Genomic DNA, 16,959 nt, shown 5'->3' on the forward strand with positions numbered 1-16,959 from the left:
ACTGAAATAAATATTTCTTAAATAAACTATAAAAACTTAAAAAAAAAAAATAACAAGACAGAAATTAGATAGAATAGCATGGCCAAGTGTACCCTCAAGCAAGAGAACTCCCTAGTGATGACTTTAATCATATAGGTCTCTACTGTGAATTGGGTTCAATCGTATTGAAAATATGATATTTGATTAATTATCTAGAATTATTAGAACTAAACGAAAACAGTTATTTGCTGCTCCTAATTAGAAACAAAAAACCCTTTCATAAAACTTGAATATTTCAAAGATAAAAACCCTGTTAATGTGAAGTACTTTATAATTGCATGTTTATTACTGTATATATAACCATATTTGGTTTATGTTTACACACATCAAATAAAAACAATATATTAAGAAATTAAAGGCAAAGGAACACGAACTCACCATATCTTTATACAGTAAACCAAAGGTAAAACGTAATTGGAACTGCTTTGAACTTCGTATCGCAATCCATTCCTTGAAATGAAAGATGTAACACACATGGAGATATTTATTGTTGTTACTCTTCTTAGAATATTTTATTTTCCTTTTTTCCTTTCCGCACTGAGCTATTTTCCCTGTTGGAGCCCCTGGGCTTATAGCATACTGCTTTTCCAACTAGGGTTGTAGCTTAGTAAGTAATAATAATAATAATAATAACATGCTTCAACAAATAAAATGGGATGAAATCTATCTAATAAGTGTTTAAAAATACCTACTGGTGACTATGAAAGTATGCAACAAAAAAGGGAAATCTAAATAATGTAAATACTTTATAAAAAAAAAACATACAAATCTAAATAGCTATAACTAAAATACAAGAGCAAAAAAAAAATATAAAATAAAAATACAGGTAGCTTGCTAAAAATGAATGTTGTATAACAGGAAGATGAAGTTTATAGCTATGCATTTTGGTAAACCAAGTATGAAATATAATTCTAATTTTTCATAAAAAAAAACAATGCACAACCAAGGCTAATGCTAAATAAGTAAACAAGGTAAAAGGCTGTCAATTTTAAACAAGTGGGTTTTAAATTTTTCTAACTAGACTATTAAGATTGTTACATATACCCACCTTGTTATTCTTCTTTTATCTAAGAAAGAAGGTGAACCTCTCCTCCTGGGAATTGAGTGAGACCGTGAACGAGACCTAGTCCTAGTTCTAGATCGAGATCTAGAAACAGAGCGGCTATAATGACCATAAGAGCGAGATCTAGAATGTGTCCTACTCCTTCTTGATCTTGACCTAGAACGTGATCTGGATCTGGAATATGTATATGATCTTGATCTTGATCTTGGAGACCGTGAACGAGAGCCAGACGGCGATCGAGACCGGGAATGGGGAGACCGAGACCTGAAAGTTTTACATATGAGATATAAATAAATTCTGTATGTTGGTCTATCTGTATATCTATATCTTTATATACAGTATATATATATATATATATATATATATATATATATATATATATATATATATATATATATATATATATATATATATATATATATATATATATATATATATATATATATATATATATATATATATATATATATATATATATACACACACACACGGTAATGCCTCACAACACTAAATTAATTCATTCTGGAGTGGCTTTCGTAAAGTAATTTTTTCATGTGAGTCACATTTTACGTGTAAATCGCCTAATTCGTTCCAAACCTTACAAAACACAATATTAAATCTTATCATAAAGCTACAGTATAACCACAATGATTTGATTTTCTTATTGTTGTCAGGTGTATGAGGAAAGAGGAGAATGTGTAAAGAATAGCCAGACTATGTGTAGGCAAAGGAAAAGTGAGCCATAACTAGAGAGAGGGATCCAATGTAGTACTGTCTGGCTGGTCAAAGAACCGAATAACTTTCTAATGGTAGTATCTTAACAGGTGGCTGGTGCCCTGGCCAACCTACTACCTATATATCTATGTTACACACACATTTGAAGGGCTAGGGTTCGATCCCAAGTATGAGGTAGAAATTTATTTCTATTTGAACACGATATTGTGTTGATTTTCATCCATATTGACTAATTAGGGGTAATTCCAAATAAAAAAAAAGCTATCAACTGAGTCACCTAGTGGGCCGGGAAGTTGGGGAAAACTCGCTGATAAGAGACTGATGTTTCGTCAGGTAAATCCTGAACTACAGGTAGCTGTTAGGTTCCAACTTCTTTTAGAGCCTCTGGTGGCATAGTTGGAAGTGACCTGGCCTTTCATTTGAAGGGGCTAGGGTTCGATCCAAAGTATGAGGTAGAAATTTATTTCTATTTGAACACGATATTGTGTTGATTTTCATCCATATATATATATATATATATATATATATATATATATATATATATATATATATATATATATATATATATATATATATATATATATATATATATATATATATATATAAAGCACAGCTGGCACCTTATTGATTATTGCAATTGACCCACCTCTCTCTGAATCTTACATACAATATGTCTTTTAATTGGCTGTACAGTTCTAAACTGTTCAGCATAAAAAACAAGTGTATTGCTGTAATAATAACAAGATATTGTCCAATATAATATGTTGCAATGACACATTAATAGCAAAGATTCAAGATAAATTAGAAGGAACCAAAGCAATAACATGATCAATAGAAACTATTAATACAGGTACCGGTATATCTTTTAATTTAATAAAGGGAAATTATTCTTGCAATAGCAAACTTTTGGCATTTACAATGATGTTGGCATTTATAGGGTTACTTAGAAAGAATGAATGAATTTTTTTTTTAATTTTGTTAAGAAAAAACAATATGAAAATAACCACATCACTCATATTCTACTCACTTTCAACTTTTATTTTCTGTCATATTAGTGTTCAATGTGGCCACTGCCTGCAGCATGGGGAACATCAATATGACAAGAAAATTACTCCCTGATATGTATCATTACTTTACATCATGATCCACTGGGTTGATTACTTTTGTTATTCGATGTTTAACCTCACTGTGATTAGTGGGTAACAGTGAAACATAAATGGGATCTTTTACGTATCCCTACAAGAAAAATCACACATTTTGAGGCCTGGGGATCTCACGGGCCAAACAGAAAGAGAATGGTCTAGGACCCCTTTCCAAGTAATCCATAATTGGGGCACTTTTTCAATTAAAAAAATCTTGAACCTTCAGGTACTTTTGGAACTGTGCTCCATTTTCTTAAAAAAAAAAAAAAAAAAAAAGAATGAACTAAAGTCATGACACATTACTTTAGTTTCAAGCATCATCATGGAATGAGTCAGTGACTATTTGAAAGTCAAGTTTTCTATGTTTTGAATAGCTACCACTGGGCCACTTTGGTAGGATCTTTCCTCCGGCAACATTCAGTTGTTTGTTTATCCTCTGAATGGTCAGGCCTCAACCAAAGGTGTTCGATTCTGCGTAAACAAATTCGGTTGTCACAGTTCTGCTTGCTTTTTGAAGGCAATTTGATTTTAATCCACCCCCTCCTAAGAACATTCAATGGTGTTTAAGACAGTGTCAAGAAAATGGGTCTATGTAAAAGAAAATGCCCCTGATAACCACCAGTTTTAGAGGTACAAATGGCAAGAATTCATGTAGCGTTTGAGAGGAGCCTGAGAAAGTTTACAAATTGAGCTAGGCGTGAGCTTGTAATCCCTCAATCCACTACCTGTGTGTCCTAATAAGACGTTTACAACTGAAACCATATACTGTAGATTAGGCCCTTGTTCAGGCACATACCAATGATGACAAGAGGAAGTGAATGAAATTTTGCGACTCAATGCTGGAGATGATGCAAGACAAAACCTTCATTTCACTTTTCATTTTCAGTGATAAAGGAACTTTTAACTTGAGCAGCACAATCAATAGCCACAATGTGCATATTTGGCAAAAAAGAGCACTCACGTGAAACAGTTGAGCATGAAAGGAGACACTGCAACAGGACAAACCTATCTTGATATGCTCCAAAACTGGCTCTTCTCTTTACTGCTAGCAGATTTTCATGACTTCATTTTTAACAAGCTGGAGCACTGCCCCAATGGAACCTGATGGCTTGAGCTTTTTTAAATGAAAAAGTGCCCAAATAATCTATTTGATTGGAAGGGGGTTCAAGAACTTGCTCATTGTGCTTGGCCTGCGAGATCCCAAGACCTCACTGTGATTTTTCCTTGTGAGGATACGCAATCTTCTGCGTTTACATTCCAAAACTACCCACTAACCTAGAAGAGCTTAAACGGTGAATTAAAATAGCGATCAACTCAGTAGAGAATGATATACTTATACGTGCCTGGGAATAATTCTTTTATCCCGTTGATGTTGCCTGTGCTGCTGCTGGTGCCCATATATATTACTTGTACTGTATGCCAGGAAATAAAAGTGGATTGTGAGTAAAATACATGAGAATTGGCTGGAGTTTCCAACTGAATTTCCTTAATAAAATATTGTGAAAAAAAACCAGTTCATTCTTTTTAAACTTAATGAACTGTGGTTTATCTGCTTCCATTCTTTAATATTTGAGCCATTTTAAAATTACTGTAGTAGCATCAGTGTTAGTATAGCATTATGTGGAATATACAGAATATGGTTCATAATTGGCTGATTATCTTCAGGAAGTTAACTTGTCAATTTCTTGTAAACTCAAATCCTATCCAAACAACTACAGTATGAAATAGTTATAAACATAAGTTGAATCAAGGTTTACATATTTTTAAAAATCCATTGAAAATTTTTGTAAAATATTTAACAAAAATACTGACAAAAATACCTGGGAGATCTAGACCTAGAAGCTGGAGAACGAGAATGACGAGAAGGTGAACGAGATTGAGAAGAAGATGGAGACCGTGAACTACGAGAGCTTCTTGAAGATGAGCGACCTCTGCTAGAACTCCTTGAGTATCGACTGTGTGCTGGTGAGCTAATTGCTATCCCACTGCGAAAAAAAGAATAAAACAGCTTATAAAACTTGCTTTAGTAAATATCTTCCTTCTCATATTTAATTTTTAACTAATAGTTAAAAGGAAAAAATTATCATATCAGAACATATGATATAAAACATACTTCCATGAAATGAAATTCATAAATTTATTTACAAATAGTATTCAAATTTACCTTGTGTGTGGTCCTGGTGATTTTGTGGTTACTAGCCCCTCTATGTGCCGACCATTTTGGGGAAGATTTGGCTCTTGTGATGCATTGCTGCGCACAGAAGATACTTCAACTATCTTTTTTGAGGTTTCATTCCACTTTGGATTGATCTTGTCTATAAAACTTTTATTTGGTATTCCTAGCTTGGGCAAAGGAATTGATATGCATCCAATAGGACTTAACTTTTTAGGGTCTTGAAGCTTTTGTTTGGATGGAATACCAATGGGTGACTTCACAGTTGGGAGAACTTCAGGACCTTGTTTTGTCTTCTCAACATTTATATGAATCTGAGAATCCTCAAGTGATGAAATGTTCAACTCACTGACGTTGGACTTTTCACTACATTCCACCTCTTGTTTCTGATTTTTATTTGTTTCGCATTCCGTATCTCCACTGATTTCTGGTAAAGATGCCTCCTTGGAGGGAATATCAATATGTTCACCACTACCATTCCGGTTCCGACAACTACTTTTTGTATTAGGTTCTTCCAGTTGTTCTCGATCTTGGATATCTCCAGGGGTATACAATTGATCTTTATCTTTCTGGAGCTCTTTACTCTTGCTATTGTCCCTAGGACTATCCTTAACAGTGTGCTGACTTGGAGAATCATCGTCTTGTTGCCGTACATTGCACCTATCCGGTGAGGAGTCAACGTCAGAGCAGTGTTTTTTTGTATGAGATCGTGGAGCGTCAGGGGAGCTGAAGAGGAATTATTTAGATTAACAGGTAATTCCTTACACCTCACACATCAATTTTAAGAAAATTTTACAAACAAACTACTAAAATATAGTTATTTAAAATATTGTACAGTATATGTGACTGAGTAAAATATGAATAAATTTAAGTCAATATTTTCATTAAAAAGTATGCTATTCAGTAAAATGGTAAGAAGTTTGTACTAACCTTGAGCTGAAAATGTTGCCATTTCTTTGAGGAGAGGCAAGGAATTCTAGTACCTACTACTATACTGTTAAATATCATGTTCTCATTCTACAAAACAATGTAATAAATTGTTCTAAGAATTTGGAGTGCTAATAAGTCTATTTAGAGTTTGATTACATATTTTCAAAACATTCATATTCATGGACAACTGTTGTTGATTTTCTTTTAGATAAGAGACTGATATTACTTAATCAATTTTCTCACATTTCTTGCCAAAATACTGTATTTGAAATTAGTTTCAAGTAAAAAATCAAATATGCAAGTGCATGTAGTATTTAAAAATGGTACTGAAGAAATTAGAATTCTATAGAATTACAAATACTATAAATTCAGCACATTCTAAAACTACATGCTGAAGTGCATTTAGTAAATATAATAACAAGAAATATAGAAAATATACTTTTGACATTTCAATCGTGAAACTATTTGTTGAACATAGCTGCAAAATAATCTAATCTTCAATTCATTCTTAGATTTGAAACTGATGATGCAAAAACATGATTTAAAATTTTCAGAGACTATTAAGCATGCAAACTGGGTGCTGATAGTTTTATTTCATGCAGTGTGAGATAGCCTACCATAACAGTCTTGGGTCTCTGTTATGGAAGATTCAAACTTGGGCCACGTTCACTTCTGATAAAAAAGTTCCTTGGTTTCTTGTACTGTAAATAACATACTGCAAAATTCAAGTGCAAGCTGACAACAGTGAAGGAAAAAATAACAAAATTAAAAACATAAAACAGAAAATTTTTTATTGTGTAAAGAGTACAAGTCATGAAATTCTGCAGTGACAAAAAAAAAAAAATAGATAAAAGCAAATAACCGAGATACATTGCAATTTTTCTCTATGCAAACAGAAAATAAAATAGAATGATTTCTGACAGTATTTCAAGTACAAAATTAGATTTGTACAACTGGCTTCTACAGAAAGCTTCATAATTCCTTACAATACCTGTAGTACATCAACATACACATACAGTACTGCTAATTCTACAAAATAATAATTGAAGCTTAACTAAGTTTGTACTTGCAGAATTCGAACAATTATAGCTAAATCAGTCATAAAATAAATTTTAATGGATATTTATGAATACATGTAGCATGGCAAAGGGTAAATTATCTAAAGTAAAAGATATCCTGAAGACATGTGATCCTCACCTCTCTGCGTGATGGTGTGGCCTTTTGCGAGATCTCTCACGGCTTCGGCTTCTCTGTGGGTGGTAGCAAGCAAAGCAATTAGTAACATGTGAATTACACGTGTCAAAACTGACATTCAATTCACAGTCATGAGGGAATTTTTTAAAAGAGAAAAGATCAAACTACCATGACTGTTCCCCGATCACATTATATATATACAGTATCCTTTAAAATATATATCTCTCTCTCTATATATATATATATAATGTTGATTCTATCAAGGGTCAAAAGCATTATGGAATTAGGATGATGGAGTGTCAGTGAAAGGTTTATACCGTATGTAAAGCTTGTTGCAGAATTTGCAGCACAGGTTGTCGTAAAGCTGCATTTTTTGTTTCACTTTTAAAAAAAAAGCCTTGTCTTATGTAATGATGGGATTAGGATTAATGCTGTGCTACTTATGTAAAACAGATCAGCCTTCCATTATGTCACTATAAGATCCCTGAACATAAAACATCCTAGTTTGGCATTACTTTTGTCATTCAAATATAGAAGTAAATATCTACAATACAAAAGTTAAAGGATACTGGATAGAAATAATGAAAAAAATATCAAAGCTATCAATAATCTATTTCACTCCATCAAAAATATTAAAAGTACATGGGTAGCACAACTTAGGGACAAGATGTCAAGTTGTCTGCTAACTTAACAGAAACCATATTAATTATGGGAAGAATACACAGACATACAGTACATAATATACACACACATAATATATTTCTATTCAGTACATAACCAAACACATGTACATGCCCATATGTAGATATGCATGAATAGATATATAATTCCAGTATACTGTATATACATACACATATGTTTGTAAGCATACAGTATAGTTTATATAGTGTGCTATTGTATGTAATGTATTTGTTTATAAAAAAAAATGTGTAGACAGTATATGTATAGTACTTCTTATTGATATAGTGTGGTTGCTTCTTCTTTTACTTAAAGATCCCCCAATTTCCTTAATTATCACTTGGCCCTACATGTGAAGTATTTTGGTTACGATGTGATAGTTAGTTTTCCTAATGTGATTACTGTATTACCAAACAACAGGTGGCATAGTATTGGAGAACTCATTTCTCTATTTGTAAAGGTGACTTGAAACAAGAAAACCTAATACGTCATATTATTTATGTTAAGCCAGTAAAATACAATTATATGATTACTAGTTAACAATATGCAATGTTAACCCCTGAAACAATTAAATTTACACATGACTAAACCCCCAAATTTTTCATAGCAAATTCTTTTAATACTCTCTTGCGTGTTGATGAGCATTCAATCGTGTTTAATCCTATAGCTTGTCAAAATACTAAAAGAATTAAATAGTACATAAAATTAATATGTAATTAGTATCAAAGACCTTTCTATACCCTAATTACTGAAGAAAAATTAATACTGCACATATCAAATAATAATTGTTTATAGATCCTGTAAAATTAACAATATACTATCTTTGCCTCTTATAACACTGAATACTTCTATTCATAGGTAAGTTAGTTTTTTAATATAAGCAATGATAAAATTGTTCAATAGTCTGCACATTTGGAAAAACAAAATCTATACTGTTTGGTCATTCCCCTTGTAAGTCATGGCTAACATTGCAGTGGAAAAGACTTGAAATTAAGAACTAAACTGTAATTGATTAAGAATACAGATGGAGTAGATATCAAAATCAAATTTTTAAAATTTCTAAATCTAAGCCCATGGCTCTTTGAAAGTTTCAGATGCCCTCTCTAACTTTATGAAGGTTGAAGATGCTACTCCAAGCAAATCTGGAAATGAACAAGCTACCCAAGATTGAGCTACTAGCAATTGTTGGTCTTGACAATATAGTATCAGACTGATTAAAGTGAACTAGAACACCTTAGATGACTCAGACTGATTAAAGTGAACTAGAACACCTTAGATGACTCTTAAGAGTTATTTGTGACTACATTTATCAGTGCTTATCAAACAGTATAATAACCATACCCAATAGTAACTTTTCTTCATAATTAATATGATTTAACCCAGAGCAATATATTCCAAAGGCCCTAGATGATGTAAATAAATGTAAAGATAATTTACTTTAGTGTTGGATGTTCTGTAACTTCCTTAGAGTTGTTTCTGATCTCTGAACATCCTACCAATATCTTTGCTAATCTGTTTTGTTAATGTTAACAGTAGGATGAATAGAAATTATATAGCTATATAAAGTCATGTGATATACAATACATTTTGGACAGCAGAATGTAGAGTAAATGTATGCATACCACACCACATAAATGCCAATATTACCATAAATTATCTTGTAAAGGATTGAATTAAAAATAAAATTTAAAAAATGAAATCTATAATTTTTATACTTGTCTTCAGGTCAAATTGCTTATCTCTGCAAAGAGAGAGCTTTTGACACCTAAATATTTTTATATATCCCCTCCTCTGAGGATCACTAATATAAAAGACCAAGGCCGGAGAAGAAGTGCCTGAATGGTTCCTACACCTGGAGAACAACCCCCCCACCCACAAACTCTTGGTCCTTGTAATTTTAAGTAGATAGGGATCTCCAGTTATACATGAAACACTTAGTGGGAAAGAGGAGGGAAATCATGCGACGCTTAGGTAAGCATCCAAATAAAAAAATCTTATAATTGAAGTTTTGTTTTGATAAATCTTTCTTCTAGGTCACATTGATGACTAACTCATTAACCTGGAGATGGATTAGTGGTGACCAGACAACAAATTTAAAACCGATTTAAATTTTTATCTACTGTTCTTGTCTCCTACAAATTTACCTGTTGTAAACATTTGAAATAAAGCCTAGTATTGTAATAAAATTAATTGTGCATTCATATTCTGCTACTTTACCAAAATTAGGGTCAAAATCTCTGAACACAATGTACACCACCTTAGGCTTTCTTATTCCTTTCCACATCTTGGCCTAATAAAGCAGTACTGTATCTTATAAAAAAAAAAAGTTTGCTTATTCAGATTAGCTTAAAAACATCAAACAAGAATATAAAATTGACAAAATTATTTAATCTACTATAACTATAAAAAAGCTTAAAAAGGCGAGCCCTAAAGAGCACCAGTTATTTGCTCTAATTCCTAAACCTTTGGAGACACTAGAGTGATATTGCATTGGACACCTTACGAACAAAATTAAAAAAAAAACCTTGTGCCTGCCTGGACTTGCGGTTGGAGGGCAATTTTCCTCTCTATCCCAAAATTTGCCTAAAAACTATTTATCATGGACACTATAGATTGACCATAACCATTTCACTCTGAATCAATCAAAACCTGTGAAGTACATAAAGGTTCTCAGCCTTACTGATATCTTTTTCAATACTGTACTATTATACGGTATTAATAACACTAGCCAAACTGATGTATATTTCAAACAAGGTTTTGAAAGAGACAGGAGTAACCCATCAGTTCCGACTTATATTTAACATTTTGTCCCCAGATTGACTGAATGACTTTAGTTCATAAACAAATGTCCTATGATTGGCAGTCTCCTCAAAAGATCTGATAGTACTCCTAATAAAAATTTCTAATTGATGCAGCATTTCTGATTGTTTGTTAAACTTAAACTGAGGTATGATATTTGGGAATATTGTAAGTAATGCCCTCTTTTTTCTACAACAAAGGGTGGGAAAATTGACAAATTTGAATCCTAGAATAAAATCAAAACTCTTATCAAGATCCACATATATAAAAAAAAACCTTATAATTATTTATGGACCTGCCTAAACCTTTCTAAAGATGAAAGAGGCTATAGTAAGGAGAAAATCCTTTAGTCTGTAATACTCATACTTAACTAAATACTGTAACTAGATAATGATTTATTATATTTACATGAAATGGAACAAAACTAAACTGTAAGCAATATAAGACAAAACTTTAAGAGGAGGAAGGAGATATGACCAACCATTGCTGAAGCTAAAGTCAGCTTGATGATATGTGATAAGGTTGTAATGAAGGTAGAGAGGAAATTAAACCTCTGGATAGAAGATAGGACAAAGAATAGGATACTAATTGATTTACTTGTGTTGCAACAAAAAGCCTCGTGCTTACACAAGGATTTCTCCAGACCAGTTAATTTTCTGCCTGGAGAAGAAATAAAATTATATAAGACAGTAGGATAGGGATAAAAATGTTTAAAGAGGTGGATGAAGCAGCAGTGTTAACCTATCAAGCAGATTTTGCAGTAAAACAGTAATTAGAAAAGGTAAATACCACTAGGTTAGTTTTTAACTGTGATGAGAATGGGCTTTTTTGTAAACAAAAAATGCCTTGTAGATTATACATTATACAAAAACCAAACTCCAAACAAGCATCCAGGTTCAAGGCATATGGAAGGACTGGCTGACCTTGATTTTTTGTGGTAATGTGAAGGGTCCTCCCTTTAAGAACCAACATTCTTTAAAGAATATGAATAAAGGTATGTTTAATGTTTCTTGGCAGCACAATACCAAGGCCTGAGTCACTTATTCTCATCAAGTAGTGGTTCAATAAATGTTATGCTCCTAAAGTGAAATCATACCTTGAGGATTGACGTTCCAGGCACTGCTGATTGTAGACAAAGCTACAGGACATCCTCCAGACATAATGGCGGAAAATCACAAGTGTCAAATTTCTAACACTCAACCCTACCTTGACCCTATAGTCTCACAACTAGGACATCATAAAGTGCATAAAAGCACCTTGAGAGAGAGAGAGAGAGAGAGAGAGAGAGAGAGAGAGAGAGAGAGAGAGAGAGAGAGAGAGAGAGAGAGAGAGAGAGAGAGAGAGAGAGAGAGAGTGTCCAATTAAATAGGCTTTGAACACTGTAATAAATTATGTTACCTGGGTATATTGTCTTAAAACAATAATAACCATACTATAGCCAACAAGAAAAACAGCCTTTCCTGATTACAGAATATTGTATACATTATTAGTACAATCGAAGACACTAACATACTAACATTTTATGGTTCTTAATATACTTATTCCGAAACTAAATATTATAGAATTGCATGATTGTATCATTACCTAAATAAAAAAAAGTTTTAAAAATTGCAAAGATTCCATTATGGGATTAACAAAATATTTTCATGTACAGTAGATTTATTAATTTTTTCAGTATTCAAAACCGACTCCAATGATAATAAAAAATTCATAATTGCTCCCACCATCCAACTCCATGCCACCTGTTTAGTCAAGCATTACAGTATATGAAAGAACCTGTTTACTTAAGAAATTATTTGCTGCTATAAAACACACACGCACATATACGTATTTCCTTAAAAAGCCAGTACAAACAAAGAAAATATAACTAGGCACTATATTTTTATCAGTACACAGGTCCAGACATCAACTTATAAATACAAAAATGAAATTGGTAGAAATTATATTTAGATAATCTTTCCCTCTACCATTCACATCCTATTTGGATCAATGTAAAATTTTGCCTCTGTAAACTTCCTCTCTCATTTTCTCCTGAAATGAGGACCATTGTGCATTGGTCAAAATATAGTGATTAATTTGAAATCCATTGCTTCGTTTACGGGCCTTTCAAGAAACACATTAAACTGTTAGATTACAGTTTCAATAAATACACATTCATATACATTGTAAACTATATACAATATATATAGAATGTATATTTATACATACACACAAATATATATATATATATATATATATATATATATATATATATATATATATATATATGCATACACATATATACAGAGAGAGAGAGAGAGAGAGAGAGAGAGAGAGAGAGAGAGAGAGAGAGAGAGAGAGAGAGAGAGAGAGAGAGAGAGAGAGAGAGAGAGAGAGAGAGACCAAATATATTCACACATACATATACTGTATGTCAGTATTTTAAAACTTTCACAAGCACTACTGAAAAAAGGTATACTCTGGGATAAATTTCACAAAAACCATAAAGGAAAACAATTTATCAATGATATTTTGAAGATAAAACAAACCTAATTAAACTTCTAAATCATAATGACTGTATGGAGAAAATAGTTAAATTCCTAGCTTAGCTAGTGGCTGGCAGTTCCCTAACTGATAGGTAACAGGGTATTCTACAAATAAGACTCATCTTCCTTTGGATGCTGTCTGATAAGGCAATTCACTCAAAGGCAAGGTACATGGATATAAACCAAGGAGTTTATGGCAGAGGTTCCTTTGAAAAAAGAAAACACCACAAAATCAGTGAGAAATAAACAATGCAGAAATCAATTTAGGACAGAAAGGCAGAAAACCCTTTTGGAAATTGACCGAATCAGATCAAAGAAGTTTCTTTTTAACGATATTCCTACATTTGGAAAAAGTTTAAAACATGCTTCTGGGATGAGAACAATAGTAGCAATACATAAAAAAATACAAAAATATAAAGTCACTTCTCATTAATCTCAATACTAGAGCCACACACAATATGGGATGGAGCAATAATGATTACGGTAACTAAAAACACAAAGTGACTTGGTGTGTTGATGAGGGTTGTCAAGAAAATGTGGGTCACAAGGAGCAAGTGGATGACTACAAACAAAAGATGTCAATGTTTTTCACCAGTTGCCACTCAGTGAGAAAAGACATTTAATCATACAAAAATTAAAAGACATTGTGATGTTGAAAAATGTTACATAACATCCGGAAAAGAAATTTCCATTTTCCTGTAATTTTTGGGGGAATAAAGTACAGTTATTTATGGATCACCTGACTCATAACACAATAATGACCAACAGTACAACTAGAACTGTCACTTTCTCATCCTAAAAAGAAATTAGTGAGAGGAGGCTTCATGAATAAATATATAATATCTTTCCTAAAGATGTTTAAAGCAGGTAGAAGATTGCACAAAGGTAAAAACCTAAGCTAGAAAAATATATCCAGATTATTTTGATAATTAAGATGGATGGAAAACCTATAGTTGACCTTTTCCTCTTTTCATGGCACTCTTCTCTGCCAAAGAATTTTAAAGTTAAAAGCTCTGGACCAAGGTACTTGAAACTACTCAAAGATAACCTGGATTTTATAATGTAATGAAGGGCTATTACTTAAAGGAATATATACACAAACATATCTCTTGTATTGACTCAACCCTTGCAAGGAAATGATGCTTATAACTTTGCATTCAGGTCTTCCCAGACTGTACCATTCAGTACATAGTACTGGGTATGCAGCAGTTGATTCTAACTGTCTTACTTTCTCCCTCATAGGGCTCAACACTACACTGTATTCTACGAGTTTTATTCCTGCTATTACCAGATTGTGGAATGCTCTTCCTTATTAAGCAATTGAATCAATGGAACTTCACAAGTTCACACTTGCAGAGAATGTTTTTATGTTGATCAAGCAGAAATACCGGCAAGTCTCTCTTCATAGATAATAAATGACAGATCTATTACAACATCGTTACTAATCTTAAGATAATTCATATTTTTTAATCATCAATTCTCAAATAGTATATTTCCTTTTCTCACTTGGCTTAATTTTTCCTATTAGAGCAATTGGACTTATAGCATCCTGTTTTTCCAACTATGGTTATAGCTTAGCTAGTGATATTAATAATAATAATAATAATAATAATAATAATAATAATAATAATAATAATAATGACTGGATATACTTAAATGAGGTGCCTATCAGTGTGAGAGCATAGATATGGCAAAAAATCTGACCTGCCTCAAGTAAACTAAACTTCCAAAGAAAGAGACAGTCTGAAGTAAGATATTGTCATATTTCATTTTGAGAAATGGATAATGGAAGGACCATGTATGATTTACCTTATATAGCATATTCAAATAATTATTAGATAAAACTCCACTTGACTCTAAACACGAGGATAATACAGATAGAAAAATAATCAATGAATTTCACATATAAAGTAAAAAAGGAATTGTAGATGCACAGCACTAAGATGTGCAAAGAAAGCATTATGAAGAGTAAGCGAACATGTAGAATCTAAATTAATCTAACCCAGGGGCAGTTGGACAATCTCTTTATTTTCTTTCTTCAAATTTACACTAGTACTGATATTTCAAGATTTGTAGAGAAAAATGCTTTCCATCTAACTGGCATACCAATTCTAAAACTTGAACTTGTATAATGCAAACATAAAAGTATACATACACAGTCAACATTGAATACTTCTTTGGTATTTGATTAAACATAAATTCCTATTTCCATTAAAAACCTACATAGAGGATTTTACTTGTAAAAGGTAAAAGGTGAACATGTTATCTTTAGTCAATATTCTACTGTATATCCAATTCTCTAATTGCTGTGCAATCAAAGTCAAGACAGAATAAAGCAGTCTAATAACCATATGCCATATACACTATATACATACTTCATTAAATCTATTACATACATTTACCACATGTACCTAAAAACAGTAAAGTTTGCAACATTCAAACACGCCAGTAAGTGAGGGTAATACATACTATGGTTTAACATCACAAAGGAATAACAACATTGATTTTCTAGCTTCCTTGGGTGGAAATTTGAACCCTTGACTTTTGAGTGACCACTTAATACTCTAAAAGTCATATTACCAAAATTATATTTTTTTTTTCTTTTCATAAGGGAAGCCTTTAAATATTATACTTTTATCAGAATACACATGAAAAGGAAGTTTTGGTTTTCCTATAAAAATAATCATGTATACTTTTCAAGTAACACTGAACATGGATATGTAATAAATAAACCTAAATGTTATATATACTGTACAGTATATGGTTTGCCTAAAAATAAGATAATCCATATCTCAAATAGACTTACTTATTTCAATAACCATATTACACTGATCAGTGGGAAGGGAGTAGTCTTTATTTCCACTGAAATGTAAAAGTGCAAGTGGATACTATTGCATATTTCAAGAAGTGTGGATACTAATATCAAATAGAGCACAAAGAATCTATAAATGGCTATACAGTATTATGAATTGAGAACTGCATGTTTTTGCACCAATTCCATTTTACCATTACATCTTCAAACCTTCAATTGGTTATATGTAGCATTAGTAATGAACATTACTTATCCCATTTAAAAGTTAGACTCCAGTATTACTGAATATATATTTTGGGTGTGATGTGAATACTGTAGCAGCACTTATTGATGCTTCTTAACAATGATGACTTGATAATAAACAATAATGTCAAAGTTAATAAAATTTCCTGAGTTCAAGTAAATGTTGATGGATACAAATCTAATGACTAATCTTCAATGGGTGCTTGTTTTGAGAAGCTGCCTATAGTTTACATGAGCATATCATAATGTTCTATTTAAAATGAAGCTTAGTACTTAGAGAAGACACTAATTAATAGCAAAATGGAAAGACAGCCAAATAAAAAGTAGAAACAGGAAAGAAGCCTTGTGGTTACTGTAGCATAGGTGTTGGCATGAACTCAATTCTGTCACAAGAAATATTCATATTTGATAAATAAACATGGAATAAAACAATAAATTATGCCTGTAATATATTTTATATGGTGGGAAAAAAGGGTAGTGGAGAACCATCATTTCTGTTACCTCAGGGGGACACTGACTGTCAGGCATGGATTACGCAGTAAAATAGATAGTAGATGCAGCATGGATGAAAAGTTAAGAGATAACTAGTTTACTGAACAAACCATATTTTATGCATAAATGAGGCA

General features: G+C 32.2%; 1 protein-coding gene across 2 annotated transcripts in view; it reads right to left on the bottom strand.

The window, feature by feature from the left end:
- The window catches only part of LOC137655871 (SRRM2 protein homolog rsr-2-like), a 325,653-nt gene that overhangs the window by 8,827 nt on the left and 299,867 nt on the right, over window positions 1–16,959 (bottom strand). For both annotated transcript variants that reach the window (XM_068390068.1, XM_068390067.1), the window contains 4 exons: window positions 7,280–7,332; window positions 5,144–5,878; window positions 4,800–4,964; window positions 1,088–1,366 (listed from right to left, as the gene is read on the bottom strand). In XM_068390068.1, the coding sequence (XP_068246169.1) occupies window positions 1,088–1,366; window positions 4,800–4,964; window positions 5,144–5,878; window positions 7,280–7,332 (1,232 nt within the window). The remainder of the gene's footprint in view (window positions 1–1,087; window positions 1,367–4,799; window positions 4,965–5,143; window positions 5,879–7,279; window positions 7,333–16,959) is intronic.

This window comes from Palaemon carinicauda, chromosome 16 (genome assembly GCF_036898095.1).
Source record: "Palaemon carinicauda isolate YSFRI2023 chromosome 16, ASM3689809v2, whole genome shotgun sequence".
NCBI classification, from domain to species: Eukaryota; Metazoa; Arthropoda; class Malacostraca; order Decapoda; family Palaemonidae; genus Palaemon; species Palaemon carinicauda.